General features: G+C 40.0%; 1 protein-coding gene across 5 annotated transcripts; it reads left to right on the forward strand.

The window, feature by feature from the left end:
- The first annotated feature begins 495 nt into the window (after positions 1 to 495).
- LOC131982778 (uncharacterized) lies at positions 496 to 21405 on the forward strand. 5 transcript variants are annotated; one of them, XM_059347380.1, is made up of 9 exons: positions 9860 to 9979; positions 11170 to 11251; positions 11416 to 11534; positions 12088 to 12169; positions 12306 to 12424; positions 12836 to 12922; positions 13944 to 14012; positions 15192 to 15222; positions 17720 to 21405. In XM_059347380.1, the coding sequence occupies exons 2-9, from the start codon at positions 11179 to 11181 to the stop codon at positions 18211 to 18213; spliced, it is 1074 nt and encodes a 357-aa protein (XP_059203363.1). In that variant the 5' UTR covers positions 9860 to 9979; positions 11170 to 11178; the 3' UTR covers positions 18214 to 21405. The 5 variants fall into 5 exon arrangements, with proteins under 5 accessions (XP_059203359.1, XP_059203363.1, XP_059203358.1 ...); XM_059347376.1 differs by lacking the exon at positions 9860 to 9979 and adding an exon at positions 496 to 614 and having other exon boundaries at positions 15192 to 17850; XM_059347375.1 differs by having other exon boundaries at positions 15192 to 17850.
- Positions 21406 to 22990: the final 1585 nt, after the last annotated feature.

Raw genomic sequence — 22990 nt, forward strand, 5'->3', positions numbered from 1 at the left:
TTAAATGATATGACAATGTTCTGAGTGTGCTATAGCCTATCTAATCAAAGGGAATCTTTTAATGTCCTACTTCATTTATCTTGAAAAAAAAAACCTCTTTCATAGCGATAGCTTTCATTTATGGCGTTAGGCCTGGCATTAGTTATAATTATAATTAATGATCAATAATAATTATGTTAATAAATGTGAACCATGCATGGTTCAGAGAACAGTAGCTTATACTAGTGTACGATTATACGTTTTTTTAATCCTTTTTATGCTTGATAATAAGTACTTATTAATACGGGACTTTTATTTTGACGGGACTTCCGATGTGTCCGACGTCATATCAATAAATGAGAAGCGAAAAAAGGAAAAATGAATTTGCAAAAAACAAATAACGGCCGTTATTTCATTTAGGTTGTTTGGTTATTTCGTTTTTTGATGCTGATAGCAAAATCCGTTTTTTCGTTTTTGGTTTAAAACGAAAAAAAGGAAAAGGGGGCACTGTTTTCCTTTTTTCGTATTTTCGTTTGGACAGAAAAAGGAATATACTATAGTACCCGGACCAGGAAGACAGAGAGCACAGGGAGTGCAAGTCTACAACATTTCCACTACAAGCTTGGAGAACAAATGTAAGTACACTTTTATTAGAAAACAGTATAAATATTAGTGCCATTAATTCAATAAATGTTTGATATAAGGCATTTTAGGTCCGGGTATCATAGTATAATTCCTTTTTCTGTCCAAACGAAAATACGAAAAAAGGAAAACAGTGCCCCCTTTTCCTTTTTTCGTTTTAAACCAAAAACGAAAAAACGGATTTTGCTATCAGCATCAAAAAACGAAATAACCAAACAACCTAAATGAAATAACGGCCGTTATTTGTTTTTTGCAAATTCATTTTTTCTTTTTTCGTTTCTCATTTATTGATATGACGTCGGACACATCGGAAGCAGAAAAATAAAAGTCCCGTCAAAATAAAAGTCCCGTATTAATAAGTACTTATTATCGAGCATAAAAAATTAAAATAAAGTATCATCATACACTAGTATAGGCTACTGTTCTCTGAACCATGCATGGTTCACATTTATTAACATAATTATTGATTATTAATTATAATTATAACTAATGCCAGGCCTAACGCCAAAAATGAAAGCTATCGCTATGAAAGAGTTTTTTTTTTTTTTCAAGATTAATGAAGTAGGACATTAAAAGATTCCCTTTGATTAGATAGGCTATAGCACACTCAAAACGTTGTCATATCATTTAATTACAGCCATAGGCGGCGGGTGAGCCTGACGTTTGGGAAGCCTATCTGACCACATGTTATACAGCCCGGTCGCCGGTGCTGATCGCTTCTGAAGTAAGGTACTTTTACTTTGTTTATCTTATCACCATGGCAACGCAGGAGCTGCGTCATAATAAATCCCTGGAATATGGGGGAAGCTTGCTCGCGATCGCAGCTCCTTTGATGAGAACGCGCACAGAGCACAAAGCTCAGAGCCGGACAATAACCGGAAAATAACACCAGTCAACTCTAACCGGGGCTAAAGGTTTTGTTGAGCCGGAACATGAACACAGAGCCTGGTTGAGCCTCTTCAGATCTACTCTTCATGTGATAACTGCGCCACCCTGTGGCTAAACATCAGCACTGAAGCGATAACTTCACAAATTCTCATTTTCAATAATTATTATTGTAGGAGCTGAATGTGTTTGGTTGAGTGTTTATGTGTGGTGTAATTCACTCAATGTATATGTGGGGTCGCTATGCTGTTACCTGGGGAGCTCAGGTGTATATAGGTGTGATTGTTCACTCTTTGTGGAGGGTTTGACCCGGAAGGGCAAACGGTTTTTTGACCGCCGCTACGCCGCTGCGCCGCTGTAGCGCTTTAGCAGTGTAATGCATCATGCCGGTATTTGTTTGTATGTTTTTTCTTTGTTTACATTGCACGGCAATAAATGGACTATGATGGGCAACAGCGTGAACATTTATTCAATACGGTAGAAGAGCATCGGTCAAGGCGAGGCGTGTCAACCAAGTTATTCCGGGACCCAAATACCTCAGTAACTCAGTATAAGACTGAGCTCCTATAATATTAGTCAAAAAACCCGCACCAGTTGGAACTTCGTTTGGACACCGGCACGTTTGGTACGGACCGGAGGTGAGCGCAAAGACGAGTGGAGCTGCTGGAAGCGGTTTGGAACTGCGAGGAGGTTTGGAGAGCGTTTGGACGTGGGTGTCGGGACGCCGGCGGAGTTACGGGACTGAGGCTGAGCCAGCCGTGGAGCATCGGAGCCACCGGAGCACCGGATCATCTCACGGCGCCCAACGCACGGTCGGAGGTATGTGTAGCGCTACACCGGTGAATGGCCATTTAAATTGTGTGCACACATAGCCGGACATAAATCCAATGCATTGGTCGGCGAAGCCGGGGGGACAATAAACTTTGCGTCGGTTCTTTTGTTTCGCTGTGAACTGGTTATCAGCTGACTATTCATTATGGAGAAGCGCGACGCTGCGTCGGACATAATTAAAACTGCCGGGACTCATGTGCAGACTGTTAATAAATCCAGTAGTGTGGCTGGTAGTGTTAAAACACAAACTGAAAAACGAGTGGTTAAACTCACTGCAAAGGCTCTTGCCAATGAATTAGACAGGTTGCAATCTGGTAGAAAAGCTAAGTTAAATAAAGCAGCCAGCATAAGAAAATCAATACAAGGTTTGATGTTAAACAATGATAAAACTGAGGTGCAAAATGCTCTTGAGGAATTGTTTGAAGTTTGTTATGAAGTAAAAAATATGCATAATCATTTGTTGGGTCTTTTGCCATGTGAGGAAAAAGAAAAACATGAAATATGGTTTAAGGCCAAAATGTTGCCAATTAATGAGTGTATTGCTGACACAAAAATGTGGGTTTCATGTGATGAAGGTAATGAAAAGGGTTATGTGGTGGATGACATTAATCCTAATGACAGCATTTCAAATGTTAGTAAACGCTCAAGCCATAGGAGCCATAACAGTGCAAAATCAAGTACTGCATCCTGTGCAGCCATGAAGGCTGAGGCAGAAAAGGCAGCACTTGTTGCTCGTGCTGCAGCTTTAAAGGAAAGGCATGCTTTGGAGGAACAGGAACAGCAGCTGAGAAGGAGAAGAGAGCAGCTGGATTTGGAAGCTGAAATTGCTGCTTCCACTGCTAAGCTAGCTGTATTAAATGCTTCAGAGCGGAGAAGTTCTTCTCAATCATCCAATGGCATGAATTCCTATCTGGAAAAGGAGAAAAGGAAAAATCTGGAAAAAGCTGTCAACACATTAAACCCTATGGCAAAGGAGTACAACCCTGAGACATGGAAATCAACACAACAAAATGAATCAACAAAATGGTCACTTCCACCCAACAAAACTCTACCAAAGGATGTGCGACCCAAGGAAACTGAGCAATGGATTCAAGCTGCTTCAGTGCATCAGTTCAGCCAAAATGAACAGCAACAAGTAAATACATCTGGAACAACACTGAATTTTCAACATCAGTCAACAACAACTGCTCAACCTACACACTATCCATACGTCAGTCAAAGTCCACCTGACATACTTACCATCATGCAGAGGCAAAATGAAATAACAGCAGCTCTGGTACAGCAGCAGCATATGATGTCACTGCCCCCACGAGATATTCCCACATTTGAAGGGGACCCTCTCCAGTACAGGGCATTCATTAAAGCCTTTGAGCAAGGAGTGGAGGAAAAGGCAGGAAAAGCAGACTGTTTGTACTATCTGGAACAGTTTACAAGAGGACAGCCACGTGAATTGGTGCGTAGCTGCCAGCACATGGCCCCTGAGCGTGGCTACGCAGTGGCAAAGGAACTCCTCCAGAAACATTTTGGAAATCAGTACAAAATCGCAAGTGCTTACATGGAAAAGGCTCTGGCTTGGCAGACAATAAAATCTGAGGACGTGAAAACACTGCAAGCCTATTCCTTATTCCTGCGTGGATGCTGCAATGTAATGGAAGAGCTTCAGTACATGCAGGAACTGGATATGCCAGTAAATATAAGAGCCATTGTGTCCAAGTTGCCATTCAGAATGAGGGAGCAGTGGAGGACCATAGCTCATGACATAATGGAGACAACCAGTCAGCCAGCTTGCTTCATTAATCTGGTCACATTTATCGAGCGTCGTGTCAGCATTCTTTCTGACCCTTTGTTTGGTGAGATACAGGAGTCATCTGGTGTTGCTGGAATAAAGACTGTCTCTTGGTTCAAAGCGCAACCTAGAAACAAAATGAAAGGAAATGTTGTGGCTACCACTGTAACATCTATGGAAGTGCCTGGGAAAATTAAAGAGTTTACATCAGACCCAAGAGAAGCAAAAAAGGCCGAATGCCTTTGCTGTGCTCGTGACCACTCTTTGGAGGACTGCAAACAGTTCCAGGGAAAGAAGCACAAAGAAAAAATCTTGTTTCTGAGGGGAAAGGGGGTTTGTTTTGCATGCTTATGTGTAGGACACATGAGCCGTGAGTGTGAAAGCCGCTTGACATGTAAAATTTGTAGTCAAACCCACCCCACTGTGCTTCATATTAAAAGGCAACCAGCTCTGGAACAGTCTGAAACATCTCACCAGCCAACTTCATTCAAAACATGTGGACACACAGGGGCCGGTCAGGACCGGTGTGTGTTATCTATCCTGCCTGTGAAGGTTAAAGGTGCAAAGGGAAATCGCATCATAGAAACCTATGCCTTTTTGGACCCGGGAAGTTCAGCCACATTCTGCTCAGAATATCTTATGCGAAAGCTGAATGTCCCAGGGAGAAAAACCAGCTTCCTGTTGAGCACGATGGGGCAAAAAACAGTGGTTCCGGCGTACTCATTGACTGGTTTGGAGGTATCCAATCTGGACAGCAATGACTTTCATGTTCTCCCAGAGGTTCTCACACAGACAAAAATGCCAGTTGATGTTAATAACATGGTAACAGCTGAGGAACTGGCAAAATGGCCATATTTATCCAAGGTGAACATCCCAAACATAAAAGCAAATGTCGACCTGTTAATTGGAACCAACGCTCCCAGGATATTAGAGCCCTGGGAGGTCATTAACAGTAGCGGGAATGGCCCATATGCTATTAAGACAGTGCTTGGGTGGGTTGTTAATGGACCACTGAATGGAAACAGTGTTGCTTCAGAAGAGGAGCTGCCCTTGGCAATGGTGAACAGGATCTCTGTGTGTAAGCTCGAAGAATTGCTGGTCAAGCAGTATAATCATGAGTTTAATGAGAAAACCACAAAGGAGAATGAAATGTCCAGAGAAGATCTCAAGTTCCTGGAAATCATGGAGCACTCAGCAGTACTTCAGGAGGGAAGGTACTGTTTGAAATTGCCCTATAAGAACAAGGAGATTTGTCTACCTAACAACTTTGCAGTGGCTAAGCAAAGGATCCAGGGTTTGAGGAGAAAATTTCTGAACAACAAACACTTGCACCAGGAGTACAGTGGGTACATGAACACACTCGTCAGTAAGAACTACGCAGAGCAAGTGCCTCAGGAACAGCTGCATGGTGAAAGGGGGAAGGTGTGGTATATCCCTCACCATGGTGTCCATCATCCAAGGAAAGGATCTCTCCGTGTAGTGTTCGACTGTGGAGCCACATTTCAAGGAGCATCTTTGAACAGCGAGTTGTTGCCAGGTCCCAACCTCACCAGCTCTTTGCTTGGAGTTCTTCTTCGTTTCAGGAATGAAGTGGTGGCATTCATGGGCGACATTCAAGCCATGTTCCATCAAGTGAAGGTTGCTGAGGAGGATAGAGATTTTCTCCGCTTTCTTTGGTGGCCAGATGGTGACATCACTCAGGACCTCAGGGAGTATCGGATGACTGTACACCTGTTTGGCGCTGTGTCATCTCCTAGCTGTGCAAGCTATGCACTTAGGAAAACTGCAGATGACAACCAGTCTGAGTTTGTGGACGATGTGGTTCTGTCTGTTAAGCAAAATTTCTATGTAGACGACTGCTTAAAGAGTGCAGCCACTGAAGAAGAAGCTATCCAAATGATAAAAGATCTTACTGCTCTGTGTCAGAAGGGGAGCTTCATTTTGGAAAAGTGGATAAGCAACAGTCGTATTGTGTTGCAGGCCATCAAAGAGGAGCAAAGGGCCAAGGACCTGAAGGAGTTGGATTTGGACCAAGATATTCTGCCGCTGGAAAGGGCTTTGGGTCTACAGTGGTGTGTGGAGACTGACTCTTTCAGGTTTAAGATGGAGATGAAACAACAGTCTCTCACCAGACGTGGTATGCTGTCAGTTACCAGCTCGGTGTACGATCCGTTGGGTTTTCTGGCACCAGTCACATTGCCTGCCAAGATGATGCAGCAGGAGCTCTGTAGGAGAGGCTGTGGCTGGGATGATGATCTGCCCAGGGACATCTTACCTCGTTGGAAAGGGTGGCTGGAGGACTTGAAGCAGCTGTCTGCATTCAGTGTGGGAAGGTGCATCAAGCCAGTGGGGTTTGGAGAGATCAAGCATGCCCAGTTACATCACTTTGCTGATGCCAGTGAAGGAGGATACGGAACTGTAACATACATCCGTATGTTAAATCAGGAAAATAACATCCAGGTCACCTTTCTGCTCGGCAAAGCCAGGGTGACACCACTGAAGGCTGTGACTATTCCCCGACTGGAGTTGACGGCAGCTGTCCTCGCAGTTAGAGTGGACTTGTTGTTAAAGGCAGAGCTGAATGTCCAGGTGAAGGATTCAGTCTTTTGGACTGACAGCACTTCAGTTTTGAAGTACCTTAACAACGAGGACAGACGATTTCACACGTTCGTGGCCAACAGAATCTCGACCATCAGAGAAACATCTAAACCCTCACAATGGAGGCATGTAGGTTCCAAGGATAATCCAGCCGACGATGCATCGAGGGGAATGAAGGTCTCTGATTTTCTGAACAACCGCAGGTGGCTGGAAGGGCCTTCTTTTCTTTGGAAGCATGAGGAGGACTGGCCTAGAACTGTGTTGGACGTCTCAGTGGACTCTGATGACCAAGAGGTCAGAAAGGAGGTGACGGTGAATACCATCAGTGTGTGTGATGTTTCTAGTCCTACGAACCAGCTCATCGCCTACTTTTCTGACTGGAGGAGACTAAAGACAGCTGTTGCCTGGATCCTGAGGTTAAAGGTCATGTTGTTGGCACAGAGTCGCAAGAGGAAACAATTAGAAGCTTCTGTGTCTAATTGTCTGGAGAAAGGAAGTCAGGGCAGTTTGTTGCAGACGGAAAGAAAGGGAGTTACATCAACGTCCATAAGTGGCAGTCTGAAGCTGGATGAGTTGCTGGGAGCAGAGGGTGCCATAATTCGCTATTGTCAGCGACAGAGGTTTGGTGAAGAGATGTCTGCTTTGTCATCTGGGAAAGAGGCAGTGAGTCGACAGAGTCCCATATACAGGCTGGATCCATGTTTGGAGGATGGATTCCTGAGAGTTGGGGGAAGATTGAGCAGAGGAGCAATGCCAGAGGAAGCCAAGCATCCGCTTATTCTTTCCAAAGACCAGCACATTTCCACGCTCATTCTCAGACATGTGCATCAGAATCTGGGGCATGGTGGACGGACTCACACGCTGTCTAAGGTGAGGAGGAGGTTTTGGATAACCAACGGCAATGCAGCTGTCAGAAAAATTGTTGGTGAATGCAGCTTCTGTAGACGCTACAATGGAAGAGCAGTGGAACAAAAAATGGCCAACCTGCCAAAGGTGAGAATCCTTCCTGATCTTCCACCATTTACCAACACAGGAGTGGATTATTTTGGTCCAGTGGAGGTGAGGAGAGGAAGATCAACTTGTAAGCGATATGGCGCTATCTTTACCTGTATGGCGAGCAGGGCAGTCCATCTGGAGGTGGCTGTTTCATTGGACACGGACGCATGCATCAATGCTCTGCGGCGTTTTATCAGCAGAAGAGGGCAGGTGACAAGTCTCACATCAGACAATGGCACTAACTTCATTGGAGCAGACAGAGAGCTGAAGGAGGCGCTTACTGCTTTGAATCAGGACAGGATTCAAGGAGCTCTGTCACAGGTTGGAATTCAGTGGAACTTTAATCCGCCAGCAGGCTCACACCATGGTGGTGTGTGGGAACGGATGATCCGCCTGGTGAGAAGAGTACTCAGTTCTGTTCTGCATCAGCAGAAGTTAGACGATGATGGACTTCATACAGTGTTCTGTGAAGTGGAGGCCATTTTGAACGACCGTCCAATCACCAAGCTCTCAGAGGATGCTAATGACTTGGAACCTCTCACGCCTAATCATCTTCTTCTCTTAAGAGGGAAACCAGCTTTGCCACCTGGAGTGTTTGAACATCATGATCTGTACGTGAGAAGGCGCTGGAGACAAGTACAGTATCTCTCGGACCTTTTCTGGAAGAGATGGATTCGGGAGTATTTGCCCTTGCTCCAGGAGAGGCAAAAGTGGAATGAGAGGAAGAGGAGTTTGACAGCTGGAGATATCGTGGTGATCATGGATTCTTCAGCTCCACGTGGTTCATGGCCACTTGGCAGAGTTCTGGAAGGTTTTCCAGATAAACAAGGGCTTGTGCGTTCTGTGAGGTTACAGACAAAGGCCAACATTATTGAAAGGCCGGTGACAAAACTCTGTTTGGTACATGGAGTGTAGATTGGTCTGTACTGTACCTTAATGTAACTGTATTAACACATGTTGCTCCTTTCATGTTGTATTTTGAATTGTTATGTCGGTCTGTCATTAACAATTAGGGGCCGGTGTGTAGGAGCTGAATGTGTTTGGTTGAGTGTTTATGTGTGGTGTAATTCACTCAATGTATATGTGGGGTCGCTATGCTGTTACCTGGGGAGCTCAGGTGTATATAGGTGTGATTGTTCACTCTTTGTGGAGGGTTTGACCCGGAAGGGCAAACGGTTTTTTGACCGCCGCTACGCCGCTGCGCCGCTGTAGCGCTTTAGCAGTGTAATGCATCATGCCGGTATTTGTTTGTATGTTTTTTCTTTGTTTACATTGCACGGCAATAAATGGACTATGATGGGCAACAGCGTGAACATTTATTCAATACGGTAGAAGAGCATCGGTCAAGGCGAGGCGTGTCAACCAAGTTATTCCGGGACCCAAATACCTCAGTAACTCAGTATAAGACTGAGCTCCTATAATAATTATGTTTATAATGTGTGTGAGGTTGTCGCTGCAGCTGCTGCCCGTTCGTCACTATGCTGACAAGTTGCCGGTGACAACGCGTTGCCATGGTGATAAGATAAACAACATAAAAGTACTTCAGAAGCGATCAGCACCGGCGACCGGGCTGTATAACATGTGGTCAGATAGGCTCCCAAACGTCAGGCTCACCCGCCGCCTATGGCTGTAATTAAATGATATGACAATGTTCTGAGTGTGCTATAGCCTATCTAATCAAAGGGAATCTTTTAATGTCCTACTTCATTTATCTTGAAAAAAAAAACCTCTTTCATAGCGATAGCTTTCATTTATGGCGTTAGGCCTGGCATTAGTTATAATTATAATTAATGATCAATAATAATTATGTTAATAAATGTGAACCATGCATGGTTCAGAGAACAGTAGCTTATACTAGTGTACGATTATACGTTTTTTTAATCCTTTTTATGCTTGATAATAAGTACTTATTAATACGGGACTTTTATTTTGACGGGACTTTTATTTTTCCGCTTCCGATGTGTCCGACGTCATATCAATAAATGAGAAACGAAAAAAGGAAAAATGAATTTGCAAAAAACAAATAACGGCCGTTATTTCATTTAGGTTGTTTGGTTATTTCGTTTTTTGATGCTGATAGCAAAATCCGTTTTTTCGTTTTTGGTTTAAAACGAAAAAAAGGAAAAGGGGGCACAGTTTTCCTTTTTTCGTATTTTCGTTTGGACAGAAAAAGGAATTATACTATAGTACCCGGACCTGGTCGACAGAGAGCACAGGGAGTGCAAGTCTACAACATTTCCACTACAAGCTTGGAGAACAAATGTAAGTACACTTTTATTAGAAAACAGTATAAATATTAGTGCCATTAATTCAATAAATGTTTGATATAAGGCATTTTAAACACCAGGATATCGTGTCGGGAAGTTGTCGAAATAACGCTGCAAAGTTAGGCTGTTTTTAATGCTGAAAACATGCAATTTAAGGCAAAAACCAAATGGTTTTTCTTATGTAGTAGAAATGTGTTATTTCCGCCCACTGTACAACTATAAACTAGAACTGCGGCCAAGTGAGCCGTCCTTCGCTTCTCTGTAGTCAAATCAGCACTTTACTGTCATTCTTTCTCACTTTTTTCAGTATAAAACTCTTACCTGCAGAGAGGAGATAAAGTAGGTTATTAACTTTACATGAACGCACCACGTGAAATAATCAAATTGTGTTGCGCCAAAAACGTATTTCTTGTGTCGACGTGAGGTTATCAGTTTTCAGAATAAAGTATTACACAACCAGGCCCAAATACCAGATAAATATGGAAATCATTGCATGATATTCACATAACTATTCACTGTGTTTTTTTTTAATTAACAAATCGCCTTTGGATATAGACTGTACATTAAAATATGACATTATATTACAAATTAATCAAAATTAAACGGTCTGTTTCCAATCAATAGCCTAATTCCACTTCTAATACATTCTAGTGGACCTAAGTTATCTTTTCACAAACTTACAGGACTTTTCACTGTGGAATATCAGGATAAAATGCCCTTGGATATTTATTGTACAGAAAAATATAACATCAAAATTAAAAATTGATTAAAATTAAATTGTTTCCAATCACTAATTCCACTTCAAACAGGACCTCGGTGTGTCTTCTCACAAGCTTACAGGACTTTTCACTGTGGAAATTCCTAATAAGTTGCCCCTGGATATAGACTGTACAGTAAAATATGACATATTAAAAAATAATCTAAATTAAACGGTCTGTTTCCAATCAATAATTCCACGTCTAATACATTCTAGTGGACCTCAGGTATCTTTACACAAACTTACAGGACTTTTCACAGTGGAATATTAGAATAAAATGCCCTCTTACTTTACATTTTATTTTAAAAAACTGACCTCTGATCAAAAACCTCAGAATTCAATTGGACAATGTAAGGCAGTGATGTTGAGTGTATAATAAAACTTTCAATATCAACCAACCACCAACCACTTTCAACCCATTTTTACAGTGGGTTGCCATGGAGACACCAGACTTTGTCAGAGACAAATTAACTGAGTGGGGCTTCAGTGAGTTCATACAGAGATTTGAAGGTACTGTACATTCTGCATTAATTATTAACTATTATGACACTGAAGCTAAACTATGAGGAATCTAACATAACTATTTTAGAAGTCAGTTTCTGATCTCTGCACCTTTATTCACTCAATGTTAAATGTGCATATTCAGTCAATCAGGATTTGTTTTTCCATTTCAGATGAAAGCATTGACAAGGAGACTTTTCTAAGTCTTGGAGATTCAGACAGCATCAGTGTTTTAATTCCTAAAATTGGACCAAGAGTGAAATTCAAGAAGAGACTCAAAGAATACTTACAGGTAAGGTTAAAAGAACAACGCAATTTTTCAATGTTACAGGAGCTTAAACATCTTTCTAGGTGTTGGATGAAGTCATCTTGCAAAGAAATGTACAAAGAAGGACATGCAGCACAGAAATGGCAATAAACCATTCAAATCAATAAAAAAACTTATTGTTTCCATATTACTCAACAATTGAATCTACTTTTGCAGAAAAAGATCCTTGTATCAGCTTTCAAAGATTTGATCATTTCTGTTTTTTCAGCTTCCACAGCCAATTAAATATATGTTGCTGGAAAAACAGAGATTACAGTTTCAGGCCAAATTAAGATGAATAAAATTATGGAATTTAACATTTTTTATTGTTTCCGCAGATCAGTTGCAGTCCATTAAAAAAGGCTTTAAAAAGTCAAACAAAATAAAACTGCAGTATCAGCAACCCCTCAGTGTTTGATAAACATTGTTTTACATAGCACATATAATGTAAAATACCCTTCAGTTATGGGTTCAACAAACCTTTTTTTTGGTTGGTTTTTGATTAAAAAAAAAATGTGTTCAATTTCCACTTTTGCAGTGGAATTCAATGGAGACATGTGATTTTGTCCGGGATAAATTAACTGAATGGGATCTCAGTGAGTTGATTCAGAGATTTGAAGGTAAAATACTTCGTTACAGATCTACATTGTTGGGCACATCCTGAATATTGACATTACATCAGTTTTTTCTATACTGTATGTGATTGTTTATATGAAACCAAAGCAAATGTCAATTTTATGTTTCTTTTAATTTTAGATGAAGGCATTGACAAGGAAACTTTCGTAAGTCTCGAGAAATCGTGCAACTTGAACAATCTGATTCCTAAAATTGGACCAAGAGTGAAATTCCGAAAGAAGCTCAGAGAATATTTACAGGTGATGTGTTACTGTATGTTGTTAAAACACTGACACAAGCATACGTTTCTGACTATATGAAATCAAAAATTAATTATCTTACATAATTATCACCTCGTGCATCTGAATTTGTCTGTTTAAGATCCTTTGTTTTTCTTACTTTTGTTAAATGGAATAACAGCAGCAGCAGCTGTCGCTCATAAGAAGAAAAAAAAATCAAATTCTGATATTTTGGTCAGCCAGACACCACACTAATGCCACATAGTACAAGCAAACACCTTACAGAGACAGAAGAAAAGAGATAAAACAGAAAAATCTAATGACTACACAAAATGTTGATAACAAATTGTGGATACTGAAACAGATTAATACATAAATTTGTGATTATATACGGATGGACAAATTCATATTAAATTTATATCACCACTACAGGCCCTGCAAAGAAAGCATGCGGATTCTCCTGAAATGATGGACACTGAGGAGGAGACAAATTCAAATGACGAGCTGAGACTTGACCTGGTTAGTTCACAACATGCAAACTGAACAGAATGACACTAAATTTAAGGAATATTTTCACATTTTGTGAGGAATAAATACTTTTTTTTCTTACACACAGTTGGATAAAAAAAAAATCAACACCACTATAATGTCTGTAAGGTGAAATTATAGGTGCATGTTGTCACCTTTGGATAGAGCCAACAACTAAAAGAAGAGAAGACGCCACAAAATGCCCCTCACAAAGCTGAAAAAGGGGTTTCTGTTTTTCTGACATGAAAAGTTGACTATTTTACAGTAAAAATAGATATGAGGAAGAATAGAGGAAAGGAACATTTAGAAATGAATTCATGATATACATTGATGTCCTATTTAATTATTATTTGTTTAATTGAATAATTATATTTATCAGCTCAATCAACTTTCATTTAGTTAATCATACATTAATCATCAATTATTTAGTACTTATTTATGTATACATTTTAACTGGGTCTCCTTACTGTTCTCTTTACTAAGAAACATCTAAATATATGACATCACTATATTTTTATTGAGGCATTATTGTGATGTTCCTTTTTCCTGTGGAAGTGGTTTTACTGGCCGGTCTGGAACCGGGGACCTTTCCCCGCTCATCTATTGGTTGGTGATTGTGTTACGTCACTGAGACTTGAGATAATATCAAACACGTTTAATATGATCCAAACCCAAGACTAGGAAAAGACTGATATTAAACAGAGCAGATTACTACCTTAAACTTAACCATGGAGATGACGGGAGCGCCGTGACTCCAGCAAAACTCCTAGATTTACTAAAGACTTTCAGCTTTTAGTCTGGGAAATCTTTTGGTGTAAGCTCAGCATAACTCGTAGGACTTGAGGACAAAGCCTTCAGCAGATACAAGAAACATTCAGCATGTGCAAAGTCAATGTGAAAGACCAGTCAGATGTTTTGTCTTTGTCCTTAAACATAATTTTGTGATGGATTTTTATAATTCACTTTAATATACTGCAGGTTGCACGTTCTAATGAGATGTTCTTATATGCAGGACCCAACTATGTTTCCATGGGGCTTTGAGTCTACTTCAACATCTGATACCAGTCCAGACATTGAGATGGTAAGACATTACACTGTAATTCGTACTGAATATTTATTTTAAGAAAACTATGGACAGGCAAATAATGGAATTGTCTTTTGAAACCTGATTGTTAGATTTGTTGATATTCTGGCATATTCACAATGTTATGGGTATGCCAAATTAGCTCTAAGCCGTTCCTGTTTGCCATATACACCTATGGATGTTCAGACAACTATCACTGGATTACTGGAGGTGGAATTCACATCATTTAATATTGATGTGGTGCAATCATCCGCAATCATGGTTTCTCATATCACTGTTATGCCGATGATACCCAGCTATTCCTGTCCTTTCCACCAAACGACTTCACTGTCTCAGCTCGTATCTCTGCTTTCTGCTGCTATCGCTACATAGATGACAGAACACCACCTTCAGCTCAACCTCTCTAAGACTGAGCTTCTGGTCATCCCGGACTGTCCCGCCTTATATCAGCCAAATAAAATTCCACTCAGATCCACGCAACTTGTCCCCACAAGTTCTCCACGGAACTTGGACAACTGACATCTTCTGATACAGGCTCTTGTGATATCACGTTTAGACTATTGCAACTCTCTATTGGCGGGTCTTCCTGCATGCACTACCAAGCCTCTGCAGACGATCAAGAATGTGACAGTGCGTCTGGTCTTCAACCGGCCCAAAAGAGCACATGTCACTCCATTATCCATCTCTTTGCACTGGATCGATGTTGCAGCCCGCATCAAATTCAAAATCCTGTCTCTTGTTTACAAAACAGCAACTGGCAAAAAAACCCCACTGACCTAGGTTTAGGGCAAAAAATCTTAAATGTACGTAAATGCTGGAAGTGAAGTAACATTTTTACACGGGACACGAACCCCATTCTCCTCTGTGAAAGTCTGCAGTTTATTTGACTCCAAGAAGGGCATCATTTTTTAGTCAAATTTTCTCACGCAGAATCTTTGCCTCTCCTTCAGCTCTCCCCTGCATCCATGTGGAAGATTTTGGCTTTTTCTATTAAGGACCATATGCTATAATTCCCCCAATGATCAAAATGCTGTCCGCTGAACTTAAATATGTGAAGTGAAGAGAATATTTAATTCCCCTCCCATGTAATGCTAATCCCATCAAGATGGGTCTTATGTTTCTGTTAACACATTTCTTCCACTCATTGTATTATACATATGTGTTTTGTCTTTGCAGAGTGAGGAGCCAATGTCCAACAGGAACTCAGGTAAAGACCTAGTTGCTGTGATACTCTTCATTTTGCGACACCAACTTACTGCCGCTGTGGGTGACCTAATGGCTCTACTGAATTTTCTGTGCCCTAATCTGGTTGTTGCATCCAAATATCTCTCTGATAAGATTCCCACCTTTTCGAGTGTGTTCTACTGCCATGAGTGTCAAAAGTACATGGGAGAACCTCCTGATGGTTCCTCTTGTTTGCACTGTGGCACAATGTTCAACAAAAAAAGCAGCTCTGAAAATGGTCACTTCTTTTTGTTTGCATCGCTCAAAGACCTTCTGAAAGATTTCCTTAAGAATTATGGCACTGAGTTGTTACCTAAAACAGTCAATCATGGGAATGACATTAAAGATGTGATGGATGGGAAAATGTACCAGAACCTACTTAAACAAGGAACATTGGCTGCAGACGACCTTACACTGGTATGGAACTGTGACGGCGTACCAATTTATGACCCAGACATGTCAATTTGGCCCCTTCAGTTTACAATTAACGAACTTCCTTACACACAAAGAAAGGAAAATGTAATAGTGGCAGGACTTTGGTTTGGACCAAAAAAACCTGAGATGAACACATTTCTGAAGCCTTTTATAGATGAATGTCGTGATTTAGCCCAAAATCCCTTTCAGTGGAACGACAGCAATGGCAAAATTCACTCCTCAAAAGTCTTCTCCTTGGTTTGCTCCTCTGATGCCGAAGCCAGGCCACTCCTCCGGAATTGCCGCAAATTCAATGGTAAATATGGTTGTGACTGGTGTTTGCATCCTGGCATGATGGTTGAAAAAGGCCGTGGATACATGAGGTCCTATCCATATGATGAACAGAAACAAGTAGCCAGGTCAAATGAAATGTTTAGGGATAATGCGATGCAGGCTGAAGGGTCTGATAATCCAAAAAATGGAGTAAAAGGCTCTTCCTTGCTTTCCATACTTCCTGTGTTTGACATAGTTTTTGGATTTGTACCCGACTACATGCACTCCGTTCTACGTGGTGTTACTAAACAACTCATGTCTCTGTGGTTGGACCCAGTCAACTCTCTGAAACCTTGGTACGTAGGCCAACAGATTCCCCAAATGGACTCACGTCTTCGAAGTCTAAAGCCACCGTTTGAAAAAAAACACAGATCCCCTCGATCCCTAAAGTGTAGAGAATATTGGACAGCATCAGAGTGGCGAGCATTTCTTTTATTTTATGCCATTAGTGTTTTGCCTGGTATCCTGCAGCCTACATATCTGAACCATTATTTTTACTTGTCGTTTGGAATTCACATTCTGCTGCAAGAATCGATATCCCAACATGACCTACAGCTGGCCCATGAGTCCTTGGTGCGCTTTGTAGAAGACATGAAAGTACTTTATGGTGAAGAAAATGTGTCTTTCAACTGCCACCAGTTAATCCACTTAACTGAAAGTGTACTGAACTGGGGGCCTCTCTGGGCAAAATCAGCATTTAGTTTTGAGGAAAACAATGGATTTTTAAGGGCACTTCTTAAGGGCATAAATCCTAAACATCAACACATTTGCCAGAGGTTTCTTTTATGGCAGCACATACCCAGACACTTCAGTTCTTCAGTGTTTCAGAAACAATCTGATTTTGGTGAGTTATTAGCCAAGCTCACACCAGAGAAAGATGGCAGTGTCTCTGACAGACCCCTTGGAAAATCAATCCATCTGGATCTCACAGGATCCACAAAACAATCGATAGAAGAGCTCCTACATCGACCAGTTCTTGTCAAATCAGTAGAAGCTTATGACAGCTTCACTCACGGACACACTGTTTATCACTCTGCAAACTGTAAAGAGTCAGACAAGACAGGCTGTGCTGTCAAACTTAAAGATGGCTGCTGTGGAGAAATACAGTTGATCTTACTTTTTAAAGAGAACTGTGTTTGCACATCCAACTGTTTGTGCCAGGCGACTCCGATCATTGTGGTCCACCTGTATGACATCACACCTGGTACACTGTTCAGCGAAATGCATCCTAACAATACGTCTAAGACGATCTTTGAAAGAGTTGAAAGGACAGAAAAACCGAAAGCTTTCCTCTTCGAGGATATCAATTGTAAATGTCAGTTTGTGAGTGGTTGGCTTGTGCCTGTACCAAACACATACGAGAGATATTGAAGTCACTAAAGCGTTTGCAGTAGTGATGGGACGGACTGTGCCGAGGCTTCGGAGCGTGTGTCGAGAAATCCAGGAAGTCTTTTATGAAGCGTATCGAGGCTTGTTTCTTTTAGGGCGAGTGACGTCATTGATGACGAGATGACAAGCTGAATATGATCTTATTATGTCACAATACACTACTGAACTTTTACTACAGTCAAGATCTAAATTTTATGAACAGAGAGATAAGACTAGCAAACTCTTGGCCCATCGGCTACGTCAAATTTCTGCGTCTCAGTTAATTCCTCGGATTGATATTAATAAAACTTTCATGGAATTCTATAAATTGCTATATTCATCGGATTGTCATAATACCTCTGCAGATGTGATCTCTTTCTTTGATAGGTTTAGCACTCCCACTTTGGATCGGGTTGCGGCTGAGGAGCTTGAACGTCCTATCACATTGATTGAACTTGAGGCAGCAGTTAAATCATTACAAAGTGGTAAAAGTCCCGGTCCAGATGGCTTCCCAGCCGAGTTTTATAAAACATTTTGGAAACAGCTGGCCCCGCACCTATTAGAGATGTTCACTGAGTCTTATAAGTCAGGCACTCTTCCCCACACCCTAAACCAGGCTTGCATTTCTCTGCTTTTAAAGAAAGGTAAAGGCCCACTTTCATGCGGTTCTTATCGTCCCATTAGTCTGCTGAATGCTGATTTCAAATTATTGTCCAAGTTGCTTGCCAGACGCTTAGAAGTTGTCCTACCTTCAATCATATCTTTGGATCAAACTGGGTTTATTCGCAACAGACATTCCTTTTTTAAACTTTTAATGTGGTTTATAATTCCCCTCCAACTGCTCTCCCAGAAGCTCTGATAGCACTTGATGCAGAGAAGGCGTTTGACAGGGTAGAGTGGGATTATCTTTTTTTAATTTTGGGGAAATTTGGTTTTGGGGAAAAATTTGTTTCATGGGTCAGGTTATTATATGCTTCTCTTCAGGCATTGGTCAGGACAAATGGCACAAATTCTGAATATTTTCAGTTACATCGATCTACAAGGCAGGGTTGCCCTTTAAGTCCGCTCTTATTTGCCATTGTGATGGAACCTTTGTCAATTGCTCTGCGGTCTCATCCTGATATTTGTGGTATAACCAGAAATGGTGTAGAGCTGAAGGTGGCGCTGTATGCTGATGACCTTTTATTATTTTTGTCTAATCTGTCACGTTCTATTCCTGCAGTCCTCTTAGTTCTAGACAAATTTAGTAGATTCTCTGGACATAAACTTAATTTAGGCAAAAGCGAAATGTTTACTGTTAATGGAAAAGTAAATGAAAATTCACTTCAACTCCCAAACGTACCTTTTAAAGTTGTGAACTCTGGCTTTGTCTATCTCGGAGTATATGTTGCCAAAACGTTGGTTAATCTTTATAGGGAAAATTTTGTCTCTCTGCTCACAAAAATTAAAATAGATTTCGAGCGATGGTCGCAATTAAGCCTTTCCATAGCTGCCAGAATCAATGCAATTAAAAGGAACATTTTTCCACGCTTTTTATATTTATTCCAATGCATTCCAATCTTTCTTCCTCTTTCATTCTTCTGTAAAGTAGATAGTCTTATTTTTGATTTTCTTTGCAACAAGAAAACTCCTAGGATGCGTCGACAAGTTTTACAGAAGCCCAAGGCTCTGGGTGGAATTGTATTGCCAAACTTCCTTTACAATTATTGGGCAACAAACATTAGAAATTTGAACTATTGGGTTAATTATGGAGATATTGAGGTCCCTCCATCATGGTTGATCTTGGAAGCAAATTCTGTTTATCCGGTGTCATTGAAAGCCTTATTGTACTCACCCTGTCTTTTTCCACTTCTGGTTATACTAACAATGTGATAGTGGCCTCCAGTATTAAAATTTGGTCTCAATTTAGACGTCATTTTGGCCTGCAAACACTTTCTATTGGTGCTCCGCTTGCAGCTAATCCTATTTTTCCCCCATCATTATTGGACAGCACCTTCTCTATATGGGCTAGGCTGGGCATAAAAACTTTTAGAGACCTGTATGTTGACTCTATTTTTGCCTCTTTTCAGCAATTGAAAGATACATTTTTGCTTCCAAAAGGTCATTTTTTTAGATATCTTCAGGTGTGAAATTTTATCCGTAGCTCATTCCCAGAATTCCCTGCTCTTCCTAAGTCTTCAGATTTTGAAACATTTCTGAAGCCTTTCTCTTCATTAAAGGGGGAAATCTCTTCTATTTATTTAAATATATATAACCTGTGTCAAGGCTCTTCTACTGTTCTTAAAACAGTTTGGGAGACAGATCTTGGAGAGGTGATTTCAAATGATGTTTGGGAGGAGATTTTACGGAGAGTACATAAGTCTTCGATTTGTGCTGGACACAGCTTTATGCAATGTCGAATTCTCCATCGAGCTCACTACACTAAAGCGCGGCTTGCAAAAATATTTGATACAGTGTCTCCCATATGTGATCGATGCCAACCAGCCACAGCTAATTATTCACACATGTTTTGGAGCTGTTCTTCTCTGACTAGATTTTGGTCTGAGATCTTTAGTACTTTATCCAAGGTAACTGGAAGGGATGTGACTCCAAATGCTTTAACTGCCCTATTTGGTGTATGGCCTTTCCCACTTACTCTTTCCCCAGCTAAAAAGGACCTGATAACATTCACTACTCTGCTGGCCAGGAGGTTGATACTTTTAAAATGGAAATCCTCAGTCCCACCTACCTATTCACACTGGGTTAAGGAGGTGCTTTATTTTCTTAAATTAGAGAAAATTAGACTTTGACTGGTAAGGCTGTCTCATTTGAGAAGTCCTGGAATCCCTTTTTATCTTATGTCAATAGCACAAGATGTCTGATGACTGTGAATTGAGTACTGAAATGAGCTGAGCCTTTGTTTGTTTGTTGTTTGTTTGTTTGTTTGTTTTCCCTTTAATTGTATTTACTTATTTTTTGTTATCTGTTTTTTTACTACAATTTTTTTAAATCAAATATGTATATGTATATATAATAAGTTAGGTATTTGTTATTTCTTGTTGATTTTATTGATCTTTTTTTGTTTTGTTTATTAATTTACTTATTTTTATTATTGTTATTTATTTTATCATTTTATCTATTCTTTTATCACAACCCATCTTTTTTTGTTTTTCCTTTGTTTGTTTATCTTAACTTTTCAACTACATTTGCCAATTTCTTGGGGCTAGGTGCCTATGGGAGAGGGGTGGGGGGTTGGTATCTGTTCTGTAGTATGTTGTATTCACTTGCAATTACTGGTGTATGGAACAGTATTGTTTGTATGTTTTATAAAAATGTAAAATCCAATAAACAGATTGTTAAAAAAAAAGAAAAAGAAATGAACCTTTTTTTTTTTAACTTATTGGATGAAAAGCTTCAAGGCTTCATGGAGCTTCATCCGGCCATCACTAGTTCGCAGCACCAGGACCAAAAACACAGAAGAAAAATGCCCTTTTTTGGGGCATGACACTTGTTTATTTCGGCCTAATCCTAACCCTCCCCCTGAACACAGCAGAGTAGCTGGATTATAAGAGGCTAATGTTCAAATTGATTAACTTTAGTGTTTGTTAATATGTAACTACTACTACTACTGACTTGACTTCTGATCTATTTGGTTCACTAATTAAACAATTAATATAGTACATATTGATTGTATTTCTGCCTGATACTATATGGCGTATCTTGATCTAAATGGTGTTCTTGCTCATTTTGTAAATTTTATGAAAATCAATGTTAACAGTAATGTATAAATACTAAAATGATTTTGCTGTATTGTGATACAGTTATTACTGAAATAACTACCTGTAAAGCTTGTTTACTTTCTAATTTTTAAAAATACTCAGATTACGATAGAAAGAAATGCATCAGTAAAATGCTGCACACTGTGAGTGCTCTTCTTGCTATTGAATGATGTAAACTGTAACATAATAACTGTAACCAAGTACAACATTATAATTAAAGTCTCACTGTTCGAAATGTGGTTGTAAAAGTCCTTATGTCTAACAGTGGTACACTTACCTTACTGTACATTATCATTAATCACTGACTCTTCCATGCACAAATGCTACCTGCACACTGTGGAGACAAATCAAAACACCTGTTCAGCAAAGAGTGTAAGTGATTAAATCTGAAGGCTTACTCAGTGTGAGTTAGGTCACAGTCCAACTGAAAGGTTTTATATCACAGTTCTCTGAGGTCAAAAATTAGTTTCTGGTTAATGTTTAACATCGGTGTGTGTGTGTGTGTGTGTGTCTGTTTTTTGTGTGTGGCTTGACCATAAATTATTTATCACTTCACAGACGAAGGATAAACTTTGATCCATATACATTTAGATATCTCATACTTTACAGGTTTTTGTTTGTTCAGAGATTAAAACTAATTTTGAAAGATGAAAAATGATCCTTATGATGTTCTTTTCTCTCAATTTTCTCAAGAAACAACAACAAATTAAGAGCAATACTCCTGACAGCTGATGGGTTTTTTTTTTGCAGAGTGTGGTGGTGACAACACATTCCTGAAACTTTTAAGGCAGCTTATCTTATGTTTCTCCATAAATTCTTAAATTAATCTGAACACTTTGTTCCCAGAAAGTCTCATATGTAGCTTTCAGTGCTGTTCAGCAGATTATGGGAGGAGCTACCGTGTGCACACCTTTGACAGAGTAGTTTAATAGAACAAATAAGTTTCCATTTCATTTTATGGGTTGGGTCTGACTGTCGAGAGGGAGATCCGTGACGGAATCGTCTCGCTCGCTTCACAGCCGGAAGACAAACATTTATAAATGTAGATATTTTCATATTTACACTTTACAGGTATGTTTTTTTAAAGATTAAAAGATAGTGTAAGAAATAATTTGATTCTTCTTTCTTTTTCAATCTCTCTGTCTGTCTCTGTTGTCTGTCTCTGTGCCTGACGCAGGTCACTATCAAAGGTCAATATCAAATGCATGCGTACGTGTGTGTGTGTGTGCCCTCTCTCTATGCATTTATGTATTAATCATGCAATATGCTTTTGATACAATGATCATGTGCTAATATTGTTTTAAAACAATGATTATGTTTGTGTGTTAATTTTGGTTTAGAAACTGATTACTTTAAATACATATATTCCATTTGCTTAAACTGATTAAGATTCTATAATTTGTGTCTCCAAATTATATCTGTAAGACATAACAAGGCAGAAGGTTTTGTTGAATGTTTTGGAGAACAGGACAGGTCAGTGTGAAGGGCAGTGAAGATTGTTGCGCGGTGACATGATGTGTCTCTGTATTGATTAAAACTGACGAATCAGTGGATCCAGAAGGTGGAACTTCCTGGAAGAAATCCAACTTCATGATTAGTAAACCATTGTTAGATATAAAAGAGGGTTCGAATGAACTGATCTGCCTTAATCATGTAAATCTGGGAAGTGAGTTTTGAACCCAGAGACTCTGTAACTGCACATTTCTTGACGTATTGTCATAAAATTATGTTAAACTGAGAACTTGGACGTCTCCTGCTCATCATTCCCCATCAAACGATCTGCGCAGAGAAATAGGTGAGGATTTTCTGTTGGTGTCAGATAATTCAATTTTAAAGGTTTCTTCAAGCTATTTTTCTAACAATAGAGATTAAAACTAT

This window comes from Centropristis striata, chromosome 13, assembly GCF_030273125.1.
Source record: "Centropristis striata isolate RG_2023a ecotype Rhode Island chromosome 13, C.striata_1.0, whole genome shotgun sequence".
Classification (NCBI taxonomy): Eukaryota; Metazoa; Chordata; class Actinopteri; order Perciformes; family Serranidae; genus Centropristis; species Centropristis striata.